At 50.9% G+C, this 18,067-nt stretch overlaps 1 protein-coding gene across 5 annotated transcripts in view; it reads right to left on the bottom strand.

Annotated features, from left to right (window-relative positions):
* TCF7 (transcription factor 7) overlaps positions 1–18,067 on the bottom strand; it is a 73,314-nt gene that overhangs the window by 12,075 nt on the left and 43,172 nt on the right. For 3 of the 5 annotated variants that reach the window (XM_066197291.1, XM_066197289.1, XM_066197290.1), the window contains exons 4-7: positions 9,834–9,966; positions 6,807–6,897; positions 432–542; positions 63–225 (exon numbers count right to left, since the gene is read on the bottom strand). In XM_066197291.1, the coding sequence (XP_066053388.1) occupies positions 63–225; positions 432–542; positions 6,807–6,897; positions 9,834–9,966 (498 nt within the window). Of the gene's footprint in view, positions 1–62; positions 226–431; positions 543–2,209; positions 2,297–6,806; positions 6,898–9,833; positions 9,967–18,067 lie in introns of all 5 variants that reach the window. The other 2 variants (XM_066197286.1, XM_066197287.1) reach the window with 1 other exon arrangement.

The following is an 18,067-nucleotide window of genomic DNA, read 5'->3' as shown; positions in this document are numbered from 1 at the left end:
AGAAGCTGCAAGGGACAGGGATGTGGCACGAGGTGATGACACTGGGCCCTGTGAGCTCTTACCCTCCTTCCCAAGATCTGGTTGATGGCAGCACTCTCTTTCAGGGTGCACTCAGCGATGACTTTCGCCCGCATTTCTTTCATATACAACATGAAAGCATTCAGGGGCTTCTTAATAGTGGGCTTCTTGGCTTCCTTCTCTCTCTTTGGTTCTGGCTGAGGTTTCCTTGGTGGGACAAAAGGAGGGGCTGTCAGCAACAGAGCCACCAGAAGATTCCACCTCAAAACAACCCAACAGCACGAGCAGGTGGGGGGGCCTGAGATTTGCTCCTCAGATGCACAGCTCAATGTTTATCCACCCTCCCCCCTCAGGAGTGATAAATGAAATGGGTGTTGAGGGGCTGATGCTCTGAGCCAGCCCTTCCCACTCACATGTTCCGGTCGTAGTGCTCCATCTCTTGCTTGCCGGAGTGGGGCACGATGGCGGGGTGCGGGATGCCCGTGGTGTGCATGCCAGAGCCCAGCATCAGCGGGTGAGTGAACCTGCAACAGAGACGGGGTGAGCTGTGCCGGGAGGCTGCCCGGGCCGGGGGCACGGCGGGGCCGGGGCGGTGTCCCTCGGAGAGAGCTCTGACGTGGCAGAAGCAGACGGAAAGCGAGGACATGGAAAGCATGCAGGTGCTGCCAGGCTGGCAGGGGGCAGGCAGTGCCCACCACCCCTGGGTCACCCTCGTGGCACGGCTGGGTGGAAAAGATCCAGTGCCAGAGCGAGGGAGCCCGCCTGCAGCAGGAGCCAGCCTGGCCGAGATCAAGGGTGCTTTCACCCAGCAGTTTCAGCTACTCAAATCTCTGTTGTTGCAGTATCTCATTAGCGCTGCAGAAAGGAACAACAAACTCAACCTGGAGTTTGGATGGGAGAGATTAGGACCACCCCGCACCTTTCTTTTAACAGAAATAGACTAAGTCTCAACATGAACACAACTGCCAACTCTAGGAGGTGCACCTTGCCTAAGCAATGCTCTCCACAACACGGACTGAGATCACGAGAGGTCTCATTAGCTCTCAGGCTTCATTAGCTCTCTCCGGAGTTTTGGAGGATAAAGCCAGCAAAGTCAGCTTTGCCAAGCTTGCCACTTTATGACTGCAGCTTGAGATGGCAGAATTGCCCATGGGAGGTGAACTGTTCATTAGATATGCTGGCACGAAAAGAAAAGCTGTTTAATTTAATCCACCAGCACAGTCTGATCCTTATCTGACCAGGTGTACTTTCTCAGCTGCAGCAGTGCTGCAAAATCCGCCCCAAAATCCTGCAGGCAGGAGCTCAGGGAGGCTGCTGGGGCTCCACAGGAAACCGTTAACTCTGCTTGCCTTCACTTTTGAGGCTGTGCATGGGTGATACCTTGTGAGAAAGGAGGGCTGGAAGCACTCCCTCCCCTCTTCTGCAGGGCTAAGGGGCTCCATGGATCACGGGATGCATGGATCAAGTGCTGTATGGATGGAGGGTTGCATGGATCCAGGTTTCTGTGTGGCTAAGGGCTCACGTTGAGGAAGGGTTTGCATGGTTTTCCAATGGGAAATCTCCACTAACAGCTCTTCAGGACATGAAGCAGAGGTAAAAGCCGGTGTGGCCCTGGCATCCCTATGGAGCCACGAGAGCTTTGCCCAGCAGCACGCCTGGAAGAGCTGGGCTCTGTGATTCCCATCCACAGGGGATGCATTTTGCTCACATGAAGGAAGAAGCTGTATTTATGTATCACAGAACTGACTTGTGCCAATGGGAGGGCAACAAATCACTGCCCCCTCCTGTCCTGCATTTAAAGCTGAGGCCAAGTAAACCAGATCCATCCCTGCAGAGCAAAGCGGTGATGGCAGCAGGGACACATTCAGGATTAGGGTTAGTGACACGGAGCAAAATCCTGAGCAACGGATTCCAGCCCATTTTCCCAATGCTGAGCTGAAGGCTGGAGTTTTTGACTCTCTTTAGAGCTCTGCTGAATAAAACCCAACCGCTGTGCGTCCTTCATCCTCAATATTCCCCTGAGCACCCTTCGGACCAGACACTGCCTGAAAGCGCCTTCTCTCCCCACGGCTGCCCCGGGGAGGGTGCGTGGCTGTCTCTGGGTGGCTGTGGTCTGCTGCAAGCTCCTGCTGCACAAACTGCAAGCTGCACGACCAGCCGAGCTGCCCTGTCTCACACAGCTCATACTCACCTGGAGAAAGAAGCCCCAGCAGAAAGCGCTGACGAGTACGGCTGTCTAAATCCACATGACGGGAGCGGATAGACAGACTGGCTCTGCCTGGGATCAGGAAGAAAGAGTCTATAAAGTATCCACAGCCACCTGGTATTTCCTAAAGATACCCTCTGCTAACGGGACTCAGAGCACTGATGGCCCTGGTTGGGTGGACACTCAGTGTCCCTTAGGCTTGCGGGGCAGTGTGGGCTTTGGATGTTATTTTGAGAGAAGCTGGGCCTTCCTACGAAGGTTGGATCCAATTCTGACCCCTTCTACCCCTGGGACTGACTAATGCTGCAGCTTTGAGTTTACCTGGTAACAATGCAAAGCGCAGAGGTGTGCTGAAGAATCAGGAGATGTTGCTATTGCACAGAAGAAGTTGCTCAAAAGAGCACAGTGTGACCAAGAAATATTAAAGCCTGCTCGGATTCTCTGTGTGATGCGTAAGAAGCTGCACCAGGCGGATAAATATGAGGAAAACCTCCTTACTGTGCAGTGACCAAACACTGGATCAGGTTGCCTAGAGGGGGTGTGGAGCCTCCCTGGCTGGAGATAGCCCAGGATTGTCTGGATGCAATCCTGTGCCATGTGCTCTGGAACAACTCTGCTTGAGCAGGGAAGCTGGACCAGATGACCCATTGTGGTCACTTCCAACTTCATCTACTCTGTGACGCTGTGATGCCCCAAGCACGGAGACTCCTGGAATCCAGGGAGAAGGTACCTGCCCTGCCTTTGTGCTTCAGGAATGCTCTGATTTCCCCAGCACATCCTTTTAAGGACACCCATCAGTTTTAAAGAACCCAAAAGCTCAGTCCTGCATTCTTTTTGAAAGTTGTTTCCTAATGGGGACCAGGCATGTATCAGACCTGGGGCTGGAAATTATTTTTGAGATAGTAAAATAACTGTGCAGGAAGTTCCTTGTTGTTCCCAGCAAGGGAACCCCCACATTTTCATATGTAAATAGCTCCAAAATACCTTGGCTTGTTCTGCAAACCTGCCAAAAGATGCTTCTAGCCTAAAACTGCACATGGAAACTGAGATCATAGAATTACAGCATGGTTTAGCCTGGAAGGGACCTTAAAATCACAGAATGGTTTGGGTTGGAAGGGACCTTAAAGCTCATTTCATTCCAACCCACCTCGCCATGAGCAGGGACATCTTCCACCAGACCAGGTTGCTCCAAGCCCCATCCCACCTGGCTTTGAACACTTCCAGGGATGGGGCAAAACGGGGTGCTTACAACCGTGCTGGCACGCACACTCCTCTGGCCAGGCTGCACAGAGCTGTACCTAAACCCAGAATCAGCTATTTTCAGCTCTAGTGATAAAAAAATCCACAAGAAGTCCATTATCCTCAAGAGTGGTGCACTGTGAAAGACCCAAGCTCCTGGATGCCTGGGATTTTTTGGGGCTAAAGACAAGTTTGTGCCCTGAAGAGGAATAATGACAGTGGGGCAGCAGTCAGACCCCTGAGCTGCACTGGGCAGGAAGGAGGCTCCTGGTCCTACCACTGTGGATTGGCTTGACTGAAATCTGTGGGATCTGTCTGCAGGAAAGGCAGCTGGGGCTGTTTACACCCTGGCAGGCAGAAGCCCTCACTGACCCCTCAGATGTCGGTGGGTATAAACACACCAACAAACAGCCAAGTGCTGCTGCGCCAGGAAACTGAAACAGCCTTTGAAGTTGGAGGCGACTGCCCCAGGGCCGAGAAAACACTTGGAGATAATCCAGAAACAACCTGTGCTACTCCAGAGGCCGGGACATTGGGAGAGGAATGGAGTTGGGCATTTGCAGCTTCATCCCAAGTCCCTCTGACACACAAATTAGAGCAACTGCAGAATCACTCCCTGATAGGAGTACACGATTACAGCCCATACCATGGAATTACTGGTTTGGCTTGGAAGGGACCTTAAGGCTCATCTCATTCCAAGCTCTGCCATGGGCAGGGACACCTTTCACTAGATCCAGCTCCTCCAAGCCCTGTCCAACCTGACCATGAACACCTCCAGGGATGGGGTAGCTGCAGTGTCTCAGGGCCTCACCACCCTCTGTTTAAAGAATTTCTTCCTAACATCTGCTCTAACTCTCCTCTTTTAGTTCAAAACTGTTCCCTCTTTTCCTATCCCTATCTGCCCATATAAAAAGTCTCTCTCACTCTTTTGTATAAACTCCTTTTAGGTACGGGAAGGGGCTCAGAGGCCTCCCTGAAATCTTCTCCAGGTTGAACAACTCCAGCTCTCTCAGCCTGTTTTCAGAGGATCACCTGGTGGTGGGAGGGTGGCTCAGGATAAAGGCTGTGGGCTGGTGGAGGAGAGGCTGCCATGGCACCACTGTGCTCGGCCCCGGGCACAGATGAGTGACACGATTTGCAGGTTCCTGGCTAATGTTAACTGCCAGGCTCCCACAAGCAAAACTCACTTGACTGGACTCTTGGAAGCTTTTATCTGACAGTCATCCCAGCTTAATTAGAGAGACAGTGACTGCAGCTCCTCCTCCTGAAGCGCTCAGTGAGAACAAAAGCAGTTTCTGCCCAGCTCCTGCCTGCCAGCTTGTGGAGGAAAGTTGCTTCTCATGTGTGGCTGCCCTGGCCTGGCAGCTGACTTGGTGGCACCAGCACAACCATGGAATCCTGTAATGGTTTGGATTGGGAGGAACCTTAAAGATCATCCTATTCCAATCCCCTGCCATGGGCAGGGACACCTTCCTCGAGACCAGGTTGCTCAAGACCCCATCCAACCTGGCCTTGAACACTTCCAGGGATGGGGCAGCCGCAGCTTCTCTGGGATGCATCCCTGGCATGACCATCCCCAGCACACTCATCCCTGGCACACAGCCCCTGCTGCCTGCTGCTGCCATGGGGGGATGCTGCCATGAACCTGCCAGGCTTCAGTGCTTCTGTACCCACCCACAGTGGTGCGCTGAGCCTCAGCTGAGGACCAGGCATTCCACAAGCGGATTTGGGGCTCTTTCCACACATTTCAGACAAGGAAAAGAAAGAGCAAAATCTCTACTAGACACGTGTGCCTCAAGGTGCTGCTCTCTGCATGTCAGCCCATTTGTTGCTTCACCATATCTGCTCTATTAGCCATTAATGAAGGCATCTGATGTGCCTGCAGGAGGATGGCAAACCCCACGGATGCTGGAGCAGCTCTCAGCCATGAAAGGTCTCTCCATCACCAACTGCCCCACAAAATCTCCATAAAAAACCAAACTGCTCTCCCTTCATGAGCCCAGGGCTGTCTGCACAGCATCATCCTAACCCAGCAGTGGACCTTCCATTTGATGAACAGGCTCCTTTCTCCCAGCTCCAACTATTTCTTTCATGTTACAACAGTCATCCCAGTCCTTGTTTTTTTCTGAGGATGAATCACATCATATGAGGAGTTAAATCATCACCCAAAAGTAGCACATCTAGCACAGAAGGCAAAATGTAATCTCTTTGAAGCCAGACTCTGTATCAACGGCCTCATCCTCTGTTTCCTTGTGGTTAAATATCTGGAACATGAAATTGATAAACAAAACAATGCAAAAGCTAATATTTTACTCTGTGCTTTAAGAAGCTTCCCCTTTCCCACTCTGCAATAGATTCTTGTACCTGAAGCTCTCTGCCAGGCTTTGTAAGGGTTTTATCCATTGGCACTGGGGGAATCTGGCCACTGCCCCTGCGATCACCTGCCCTGCACTCTCCTCATCCCAGCAACCCTGAATTGCCACCTGCAGCCACCAGTCTCCCCGTCAGCCTCTGCCATGTCCCTGCACCACCACTGGTGATTAAATATTCATCAGAGGAGTGATGATGCCCACATGGCAGCACCTGCCAGACCCGCTCTCTCAGTGCGCTCATGGTCACGGGGACCAAAGCCAGCGGCAATGACCACAGAGAACACACTGGTGTACTTTTAACTCGTGCCCCCAGGGCAGGTTTACCAACAGGCTGTGCTTTGCAGGATGCTCTGCAGGGCTGGTCCATGCAGGGGGTACATTTTGGGAGTGCTCCAGCTCATGGTCTCTCCGTTCCCATGCCTGCTGGGGCTGAGCTGTGGCCAGGCTGTCGGTACTGGGGTTGCTTCCTGGCAGGTCTTTGCCACGATGTACCTCTTCCCTGTGTGTCAGATCCCAAGAAACACCATGGCCTGGCAGATGGAGCATCCCACGGGATTATTCCGTGCTTGTGGCATGCTCAGGGAAAGCACTGTTTGTGCCAAAAAGTCCAGTGAGGGAGAAAATTACCTCCTACTCAAAAAAGAGGCTTTTGCTGTGCATAAGAGGGGTGGGTAGGAAGCTCTCTCTGGGTTCCCTAATCCACACAGACAGATGTAAAGCAGGAGGCAGTTTTGAACTGGGCAGGCTGTAACCCCTCTCCAGGGATGCCTCAGCCAGGATGAAGCCTTCAGCCTCTCCACGGGTCTGCTCTCACTTCCAAGACAGGGCCACGCTCTCCTCCCTCTCCACAGAGCACACAGGAGGGGAGAAGCGGGGGGAGCACCGCGGAGGTGACGAGAGAGAGAGGCGGCAGTGCTGGGCTCAGTGACCCATCCCCCGGGCGGGGGCTGTGCCGAGCCCTCCTCACTCACCAGCCCATCGACGGCGTGATCTGGCCGACTCCACCGGGGGGCAGCGGGTAGAAACCAGGGATGTCCGAGGTCTGGGAAGGACGGTGCACTCCTGGAAGAAGGGAGAAGGAGAGGAGTTGAACCTGCACTGCACTCTCTCGCTGACCCAGATGGCTCCCAACCCCCCGGCTGCTTCATCTATCTATGAACACTTGTGGATAGCTACATGGAATAGGTATCTGCAAGAGGCAGGATGGTGTTCCCTGTGGCTCTCTCCGTGGGGATGTGGTGGGTCATCCACACTGCTGCAAATACACAAACATAAACGGGGGGTGGAGGAGGCATCTTGCCCTTGCACAAGCATCACAGCTGCTCCATGCCAGCCTGAGGCCAAGCAGCACCGTGCTTTTCCCAGAGAGCCCGCTCAGGTGCTCAGTGGATGGTCAAAGCCATTCCTATGCTCCCTCTCCATCACTCATCCGCAGGACCCCCCGTGAGCAGGCAGTGGGGATGCTCCAGCAGGCATCACTTCCAACTTCATTTTGAGCAATTTGAGTTCAAAACAATTGTTCTGCGGCTCTGTGGGTGCCAAGGAACTGTGGAGGTGGGTATGGTGCCAGCTGGGAATTCACCCTTTGCATGGGGAATCCCTGTGTGATCTTCAAAGCCGCTGGCATGGGCAGCATGGCCAGGGGACACAGCCGCAGCAGTGCTCTGTTCCTGTCTGGGCTGGAAAACATCCTGTGCTGCCTGGGGCTGTGGGTGGGCCTCAGACAACCACGGTGCTGCTGGCAAAAACAGCCTCCAGCTGACCCCTGGACTGGGAAACTGGTGGGGTGCTGGGGCTGAGCTCTGGCACAGTGTGGTGCAGTGGTGGCTGCTACCGAGCCTCAGACAAAAACTGGGAACACGGATTGTCAAGTGGCTGTCCTAGATAAATACATGGATTAAACTGGTGATGAGTTGCAAGCAGTTGCAACTGGATTTTTCTCCTAGGTCAATGAATGATACCTTATTAACTATGAATGACACCAACAGACTCTAAGCATTTTATCAGGAGTCAGCTAAAATAAATATATAACTGACCTGACAGGAATATATAACCTAGGATGAGATTTGCTTCAAGTGGGACTCAGTGGCCCGTGGAGGGTCAAACGAAACCAGCCCTGCACAAGGCAGCTGATGGAACATCCTCAGATTTGCACCCCCAACAATACGAGTTGCGTAAGTCAGAGCACAAGTTATTCTTGCTGGCCCAGTGGTTGGGGAACAAGCCACTGACTCAGAATTCCTGCTTGTATTTCCTTGTCTGTGTGTCCTTGGGCTACTGTGAGAAACTTTAAAGGGATGCTGGGAGAATGAGTATGAGAGTGACTCTCAAGTGCTCACACTGGGTGAAAACGTGAGCATTTCAGTGATGAAAACAGAGGATGAACATGGAAGAAAACCCTCTCCCCAGAAGTGCAGGGATGGGGAATGTATGATCACAGCTGCACCACAAAGGCTAGAGCCAGCTGAGGATGATGGGCTGAACCTTCCCCTTGAACAGCACATGTGGGGTCTGTGGGACAGACAGACTCCCTGTGTCTGCAGAAGTACAGGCTAAATGCTCAGGGACTGCTCCAGTGCCAGTTGTAGCCTCCAGAGAGATATAACCAGCTCTGCCCTTGGGTGAGCTGCTCTTGCATCACTTAAGGTTTCCCAGGCTGACAGTGAGTCCCAGCTCACAGCAAGTGGCTCCTGGAGGGGCAGAGCTCTGCCAGGTACAGCAGAGGCAGCATGGGGGAAGGTGCGTCGTGTTGCCTTCCTGCACACTTTCTCTCAGACAAACACTCAATCATCATCTGAGCTCTCAGCAGGTTTATTTTGTTAACTCATCCTGTTTTTCTGTTGAGTTTATTATGTTCTGATGGCTGACAAGCAGTGTGCTGCCTGGAAGGCAACCAGGATGTGCCTGGGTATCTCTTACAGCAGACCTAAATCATACCCATCAGCATCCCTAATGAGTCCACAATGTGACCTCCAGACCTAAACCCTACCATCAGCAATCCTGGAGAGCCCAGAGTGTGGCCTCCAGGTTCAGAACAGGGATTATTCAGTGGGTCCTCTAGCCAAGGGCATCCTCAATAACCCACTGTTTTAGCAATGATGTTAACTTGGTGAAGCCAATGCCTCTGGGACAGTTTGGATCACTCCTGGGTGGAGGCCTTTGCCCAAATCACAACAGTTGGTTTTGTGCCTCTGTTCTGGCACTGGTTTCTGGGCTCTGATGGACACTGACCTCCTTCCTGCATGCAGTTTGACACAAAACTGTCAGTTTGCTTGCTTTCCCATGAAATCAAGCCCAGGTTTGTGTAAAAGATGTTCTGCACCAATGTAAGGTTGAGAAAAGTTTGATTTTACACTCAGTTTGCCAGGAACCCATGAAGAATGATGGTCTGGGGTGAATTCCTCAACACATACCTCTATTTACAGTTAATTTTAGAGGGTTTATTCTGAAAATACTGTACTTTCCTCCATAGCCTCATGAGCCAATTGACACAGCCCGGGCTTACACAGGAACACAAAAAGCCAAACCAGGTGACAACCACATAACATGTGGCTACGGGGACACACATGTCACAATCCAGTCAATCTGCAGACACCAATCCTGTTTAGTCAAAATATTTCCTGTTTCAAGCATTTATTTTCTCAAAATGACAACCTGACAACAGTTTGGGTATGAGTCAAAGGAAAGATTACTTTCCATTTTCTGGTTGACTCTTGCGCGTTATCGTGCAGGCTCTGGTCTGGTCTCAAGGTACAGGACAGCTTGTACAGAGAACTGAGGACACTCCATCAGCAAGGCTGGCACTTTTGGTATCAAACTGCTCACAGCCAGATCACAAAGCATTGTCAAAAAGCTAAATAACCTCCTACTGCTAAGCAATGTCCCAGCTGACCAACGGTCCTGACTTTTCCCATTGATTTGGGAGTAGAAAGGTGCCAGCCCCAGTGGCCTCCAGCTCTGTCCCCCTGGCAGCACACAGGTCCCAGGGCTGCCATTACCTTGTTTCTGGTTGATGTCAGCGGGCAGGTGGGGTGAGTGGGAGCCGTGGCTGAAGTGGTCGTTGCTGTAGGGGATGAGCGGGGTGAGCGGGTGCACTCCGTGCGACGGCTGCACCACGGGGACTTTGTTGGACTGCAAGACACAACCAAGGAGAGCACTCAGAAGTCATCAGGACCCACCAGCAAGGAGGGCCAGTGCCCTCTGCAGTTCTGCTGTTGCCAGCAAGGCTAGGAATGACTAAAAACACTACACAAGAAGTGAACAAATTACTAAACAAACACTGCAGCATCCTACAAAAAAAAAAAAATCCGTAAGTCAAGCAGAGAAAACAGCTGGAGATGATTTCTTGGATAAGTGGAAAACAGATCAAACCAGCATGAAGTTTTCAAAGTTCAGAATTTTTTTTCCATTCATTTCCAGCATCTTTTATTCCAGGATGAATGCTCCAAGTGTGTTACCCAATGCAAAGCTCTTGTTCTCTGTCCTGGACTACCACAGGGTCTAAATCTGGACTTTCACAGTGAATCCTTCATATTCACTGTGAAAGTCATGTTTGGGCTTTATTAATCAGGGCTGTCATGCCAAGACAGACACAGGATCACAGAATCATTTAGCCTGGAAAAGACTTTATAGAGAACATCAAGTCCAACCTTGGCAGTCCAGCACTGCCAAGGCCACCAATAAACGCTGAGGGTAATGCCACTGAAAACAGGACGTGGTCACCAGTTAGCCCTTGGGCTGAAATCCCTGCTGGAATGAGCTCCAGTGCTGGAGAAGGACCAGAGGGAGCTGAGGTAATGCTGGAGATGCAAAAAATCCAGGAAAAGTAAGTAAAGAAAAATCTGCCTCCTCTTATAGCTACTCCTGGTTACGCACAGCACGGCTGTTGGAGCCCAGCACCTTGGAAAAAGCCCTTTTTGGTGAACACAACAAGAATTCCTCCTGTGTGTTGGAGCAGAGAGACAGGAAGCTGTTTGGAAGAGCAGCACAGCTGTAAGGAACACAAAGACAGAGACAGACACACACACACACACAGACACACAGAGGCACACACACGCACACAGAGGCACAAACACAGACACACACAGAGACACACACAGACACACACAGACACACACAGGCACACACACAGATACACATGGACAGACACAGACACACACAGACACACAGAGGCACACACACGCACACAGAGGCACAAACACAGACACAGACACACACAGACACAGAGACACACAGAGACACACACAGACACACACACACAGAGAGGCACACACACGCACACAGAGGCACAAACACAGACACACACAGACACACACAGACACACACAGACATACACACACAGGCACACACACAGATACACATGGACAGACACAGACACAGACACACACACAGGTTGCCATCTATGCAGCCTCCTCGCCTCGAGCGTCTCGTGCTGTTTCCTACATGCCCAGTTTCGCCCATGGCTGCCTTTAAATCCAAACTGACTTCATCTTGGTGGTGGAGTGTTAGGATTTGTCCCAGATAAATCCACAAAAAGAAACACGACTAACAGCACTCCAAACCAGGGTAGATTTGGGAACAGAGCAGGTCAGACAGCTCTCCAGGGCCTAGGAGCTGGGCATGCCAGCCAGTTTTTATCAGTCTCACTGGGATGTCTACAGATGATATGCTGTGTGACTTTTCACAAGTCATTTAGGATCCCTGGACTCAATTCACTGGTGCCTTTCACTTTTGTAATGATTTTGCCCATGCAGAATGAGCATGAAGCTCTGGCTGGCTTTGGTGAAGGAGGCACAGACACAGACAGTGGCTCTGATCAACCTGTCCTGGACCTATCCCAGCTGCTCCAAGTGAACTGGGAGCCCTGGGCAAGTCCTGTGTTTTGCATCCCTGCTCTGAGGAGGAAACCCATGAAGTGGAAAGGAAAACAGACTGGTGGAGACGCTGCTTTACATCTGCCTTTCCCACAAAGGTTTGCTCATGCAAATAAAACCCAAGAGACACGCAGGTTTGCATTTGAGAATGAATGAAAGCCTTAATTCCCGATGCTTAACAGGTGTAGGTTTACTGCATGCAATGGGGTACTGGGAATGTAATCCCCCTTCTGAGCACAAACTGGTGTGGGACAGGCATTCCTGTCCTGCAGCAGGGCCATGGGTTATGTGGTTTTCCCATTGAGAGCACACTGGACTGGTTCCTGGTTAGTTAAACACATGTTTGGAGCTCTGAGCTCTTTCTATTCTTAGCCATGAAATGAGATGAAGAAGAGCTTTTCAGTGATATTTCTAAAATTAGCTATGGTTTAGCTTATTTAAGAGCCACAAAGCCTAAACGAGGGACATGCAGTTCCACGTGTACATTCTAACAGGACACTGGAGCAGAACAAGCTCAATGTAGAGCTGTTTTGAAATCCTCAACTCAAGCATTTCTTCAGTTCAAAGTAGGGCAGATCTTTCTTTCCCATCTGCTCCATGCCTGATCCAAAGCACAGCACCATTCAGCAGCCAGCCTCGCTGCCTGATGACTGTGAACAGCTTTCAGAGCAGTGACAGAAGCCACGGACCACTCCAAAGGCAGATGGGCTGTTCTGATGCTGATCTGTAGGATACCTCAGGGAGTACACGTGGTTAGAGTAAAGCATGGGCTGTCCTCCTTCCCACCAAAGCAGAACATGGAAGTGTTCAAGGCCAGGTTGGACCAGGCTGAGAGCTAGTGGAAGGTGTCCCTGCCCATGGCAGGGGATTGGAAGGAGACGATTTTCAAGGTGCCTTGCAACCCAAACCATTCTGAGATTCGATGGTTCAATGGTAACCTGGTGGTACAGCAAGGCTTGCAGCTCAATTACTCAGTTTTTCCATCAGTTCAGATGGAAGACAACATGCTGCACCAGTAAGAAGAGCTGCCTTCCCCATGACCCTTCTACACTTGCCCTTGTCTCACTCAAAAACTTCCCTACTCACTGAAGCCATAAAGATCTGGTGGGGAAGGACGACCAGCAAGGAGACAAGAAAAATTTCTGCAAGGGACTATTTATCCCCCTTTCCACTTCCTCCATTAGGGAGTTTGTTACAGGAACCCATCTCCCAAAATTGAGAGAAGGAAATGCTGCACAAAAACATGGAGAAATAGAGAAAAATCCATGTTGATCCTGGTTCAAAGACTGAAGCTGCCAATGGTTGTGGCCCATTGCCATGACTGAAGCTCCTGGTCTTCCCCAGCTGCACCATGAAACCATACCTGGCTTACAGAAATCCATATGCCAGAGAAACGAGATCAATTCCCCGTCTTTCGCAAGGTCTGGATTATGTTCCTGCAAATCAGCTGCAGCACATGAGCCTTGAAGAGGCTTTTCAAAGCCGGGACTTAGCAGCTGACAATGTTTTATGCCATAAAATTAACCTGATGTGAAAAGGATTGAATTGACATGAGGGCAGTGGTTTGGTGTTCTCTCAGAAGGTCCCCTGGGAGGACACTGGGTGCTGCTGGTCAGGACATCACAGGGGACGGGCTGTGGTTTGGTAAAGCATCTTATTTTGTCTCCTGGGTTTCAACACAGCACACAGCTGCAGTGACAGAGCCACTCACTACCCACCCACCAAAAATAACGCTGCTGGTGCCAAAAATCATGTCCCCAACACCAATTTATCACCTCCGGTCCTTCAGCAGCCATGGGGGGATGTGAAGGGGCTCCAAGGACAGCTTTGCCTCACCCCTTCCAGCCCAGCCCTCCCAGGTCAGGGAATGAGCTGTGCAGCCACAACCTCGTACAGAAATGAAGAGACACATTTACAGCAACTGCAGAATGGTATTTCCAGAGGGGATGGAGCAGCAGGATGGGGTGTGCAAGCCTGGAGGCCTTTCCCCCCACCCCAAATTTGCTAAATTGCAGCTCTGATGAGTGCCCAGCTCCCACGTGAGCACTGCCCCCTCCTCCTCCGTGTGCTGGGCCAGGCACTGATGCTGCAGAGCATCCCCCTCCCAGCACCAACCTCCCTGAAAATGACTGAAAAACCCAACAGTACTGAGGGAAGAAGATCCCTCCTTGAAGCCAAGATGTGACTTTAACAACTAGAGGTAATTGGAGGAGCAAAAAAAGCATTAATTATTAGGAAAGATTAATTGTTGGCAAAATTAGATCTCCCCACTCACGCCTGGGTGCGTGATTGTGGTGGGATCTCAAGGCCAGACAGAAAACTCTCTTTCCTCTGAGCACATGCAAACCCAGCGGATCTTGCACATGAGGATCAGCCTCACCTCTGGAGTTCCAGGGTATTTTGGCTCCAGGGTGCCTGATCAGGCTCAACGTGCTTTGCCTTTGCTCCCATTCTCCATCACACGTGCTCTGGCCACAGGCAGCAGTGGGGTTATACAAGCTGCTGGGATGCTGCTGGTTGATCAGAACTATAAATGAGCAGTTTTTACTCAAAATGTGGGGTTTTCACCAGAGAATGCGGCCAGATTATAATCAAACCTTTTCTGGAAAGCACCTCGTGTTAGTAAGTATTTTAATTCATTTTTTAAAGGCTTATCTATTTAGTCATGACATGCTAAAAATGAGTAGTTTTATGTTGCTGGTTTGATGGAGGATTTTTCTATTAAACTTTAGAGCTAACCTTAGAAAAATGTAGCTCGGAAGGTCAAAAGTCAAAATTTGAGTAAAATGATCAAACTAAAAAATTTCCATGGCTGGTAAAAATCTTACGAGTTTTTAACTCTGAAAATATTGTGGAAAAAAAAATCTGCTTGGATCAGTTTAGGAAATGAAACAAATTTTAAAAAAAGGATGTTTTGTAACCTGTGAAAAGTATACCTTGCTACAACCGAACAGAGCTATTAAGAGCAGCAATGATCACACCACACTCCCTGGGGAGCTGCTGAGAATCCCAACATCCCACCAGTGCTGGGCTCCACCACTGCTTTTATGGATGGGAATGACTTTAATTAATTTCCTGGTAGAAGACAATTCAGAACTAAAATAAAGGAGTTTACTGCCCCTTCTAACAGTGAAAAATGTTAAATTTCATGTTGTTAAATTTCATGTTGTTAAACTTCCATTGGGGATGCGACTTCAAGGGGTGCTGTGCTCCCCATGGAGGATAAAAGGGTGCTGCCTGCCTCGCACAAACCACAGCTCCCAGAACATCAGCCAACATCCCGAGAGCCAAAACAGCTGGAAAACCCTGCACTGTGGGAGCCACTGTCTGTCCACGGATGCACAGGAGCCTGCAGGGAGAGGAAAGTCCCGTAACCCCTCCATGACCCCTGGAGCCAGGTGCACCCATGACCCTGCCTGTGACGAGGGAAGGCTGGGAGCACCCTGGAGGGAGCAGGATCCATCCTCCACAGCACAGAGTACCAGGGTGCAGGGGTTGGTGGCCAGGGCAAGTGCTGTGGTTTCCAGCCTCGCCAGGGAGCCGAAGCCACAGTCAGGTGAAATTACTCACATCACTTTCAAATCTTCCCACACTGCCAGCCCCAAAGACAGAGAAATGAAGAGCTGTGGGCCAGCCCAGCAGTGGCCTGTGTGCAGAGAGGGGCCTGGCCAAGGGAAGGGAACTGGGGCTGGCAGCTGTGCCATGCTGGTGTCCATCCCCACCATGGCAGAGGGGGGCTTTGGCAGCCCCAGAGCCCTGTGTCACTGGCTGCGCTGTGTGTCTGACTGCTGGGAGCATTCCCCAAGGCTGTTCTCAGCTCAGATGCTGTGCTGAGCTCCGAGCAGGTCTCCGTGCTCCTGTGCCCTGCGTGGGTGCCTGGGTGCAGCACAGGAGCTGCAGGCTGCAGTCCAGCCCCGAGTTGCCCCATATGTGTTTGCTTCGACGTCACTTCTCAGAGAGAGCGAGATGAGTCGATGTGTCGGCTGTGGAAAACAAAACCTACCAAGGCTTGCTGTCGCTGATTCAATGAGGAATTAATTCCTCTTCACTGCAGAATTAGTCACTGTGCCACACAAAGAAAGGTATAAGGTCAGGCTGCACCAAGCATGCACTGCTGCTGGTAAAGCTACCTGTGACTGGGGGCGCTGTGGCCCTTGCTCTTTATCCTCCAATCAATCCAAATCAGCAAACGATTAGGGATGTATTGGGGACACTAGTCCAGCTTGGATGAGGCCCTGAGCAACCTGGTCTAGTAGAAGGTGTCTCTGCCCATGGCAGAGGGGTTAGAACAGGTTGATCTCTAAAGTTCCTTCCAACCCAAACCATCCTGTGATTCTATGGTATGATTAAGGACATTATAAGGCACATCCCACACCATCAGATGCCAGGAGGGCTTCCAGGAGGACTCCCAGGGGAATGCTGTCACCTGGGGCACCGGGGACCCAGAGCCCATGACTCAAAGCCAGCTCTGCACACTCCAGGTTCTGGTAACACCTCCCAGCTCAGGGCCCCAGCCCGTGCCAGCAGACCCCTTTGCACCCCATTTCCCGTGGTGTTACAGCAGGGGATGCTGTGACAAAAGATCACCCCAAGTACCCACTGCAGACTGTTTCTGCACTGACTGCATGTGCCAGGGCCGGAGCCCTCGGCAGCCCGCGAGCAGAGGCAGCACTGACTCATTTCTCATCTCAGCACACTTTGTTCTCTTCTCACTTTTGCTGCAGGCCCAGCGCCCCAGCCCGCTGCCGCAGAGGAAAAGAAACAGGGAAAGTTAAAGCCACCCATGCTCAGGCCCTGCCCTCATCCAGCCCTGCACCCCTCCGGCAGAGCCAAATTTTGGCAGCGGCAGCAACAGCATCTTCCTGGCCACTGCCCAGGTCAACCAGCATGGCTGTGGCACAGAGAGCTGGATCTGGTTCTTACCCTCAGCACCACCAAGGGCTCCCACAGAGACCTCACTGCCAAGATCAGAAGAGCCCCACTTCCCTGTGCACCCCAGCCCTGGCTGGCCCTGATGTGTTTATGAGCAGCAGCAGATGGAGAGGAAAGAAATTATTTGCAGTTATTAATTCTTGCATTAATTCTGCATGTGAATTGCAACAAGGAGCTGATTGGTTTAAGAAACATATCACGCATACAGGCAAATATTGTCTTTGCTCAGGTTTTTATCCAAACATTTCCCTCACTCTGGTTTTTATTCCTGCACTCTCTATTTTGTGGTTGACAGAGTATTAATTTCCTCAACTCCTCCCTTTCCCCCTGATTTCTTTCAGCTTCTTTAAAATCCAGCTCTGCTTTGAAAATGCTGATGAGGCACCTGGGTAGCCCTGATCTTCTCTCCACATTCCAGGGGATGTGATCGCCTTAGTGGCCAAACTCAGCTTCCCTGATCCTGATTCCCCTGTGACTGGGATGCGCATCAGAGAACAAGTTCCCTGGCATTTCACACGTTCTGTGTCCCAGCACTTGGAGGGGTGACCAAGCTCCAGACACGATGGAGACAAATCACAGAACAGTTTGGGCAGGAAGGGACCTTAAAGATAACACAGTTACAACTCCCTGCCATGGGCAGACATGTAACACCCACTAGACTATGTTGCTCAGGGCCCCATCCAACCTGGCCTTGAACACTTACAGAGATGGGGGAAATACAGGGAAAGAACTTAAAAACCTTCCAAAATTTCTCAGTGACCTTCTGTGCTGCTGATGGTTTCTGGTTTTAAGCAATAATGGTTATTACTTTTCAGTCAAACTCTGCAGGGGAAATAAGCAGAGTTTTTCACCATTTACGGGCACAGGAAGAGCTGTTTCACTTCTCAAGTATTTATCTTCTAAGAGAAAGATGTAGGTGGTTCTTCCTGAAAATTAAAAAAAAAAAAAAAAAGGCATGGAAAAATAAAGATGAAAAGTCCCTCCCAGAGACTGCTCTCTTAGGGTGACAGGGGGCAAGTGTGGAGGCAGCTACACCCCATACCAGAGAGGTGGAACCCCAAAAATGAAATTTAAACATCACCACTCAGTGTTTACAGTTCCATTCAGCAGAAGAGCCACCTCACTCCAGATGTCTCCTCAAACAGAAAGTGCAGAAAGTGCCCTCATGCGATGCTTGCCTTGCATGGGAAATGCTCCTGCTGTGACCCTCAAAACATCTGCTCAGGAGAGTACAGCACCCCCCCTCCAGTCCCAATGTGCCACTGGCACAAAAGGCAGTGGTGACATTTGGCTTTATGGAACCAAAATGCTGGGGCCATATAACCCAGGGGCTACACAGCACCACCAAACCCCTATTAGTCTCTCCCAAAAAAACAGGGCAATTTAATTCTGGGGCTGCATCAACCCCCAGCTCGTTCTGCAACATC

This window comes from Chamaea fasciata, unplaced genomic scaffold, assembly GCF_029207755.1.
Source record: "Chamaea fasciata isolate MVZ Bird 193981 ecotype frontalis unplaced genomic scaffold, bChaFas1.0.hap1 SCAF_15, whole genome shotgun sequence".
NCBI lineage: Eukaryota > Metazoa > Chordata > Aves > Passeriformes > Sylviidae > Chamaea > Chamaea fasciata.
Note: the sequence above shows the minus strand (reverse complement) of the source record. Positions and strands in the feature narration are given on the sequence as shown.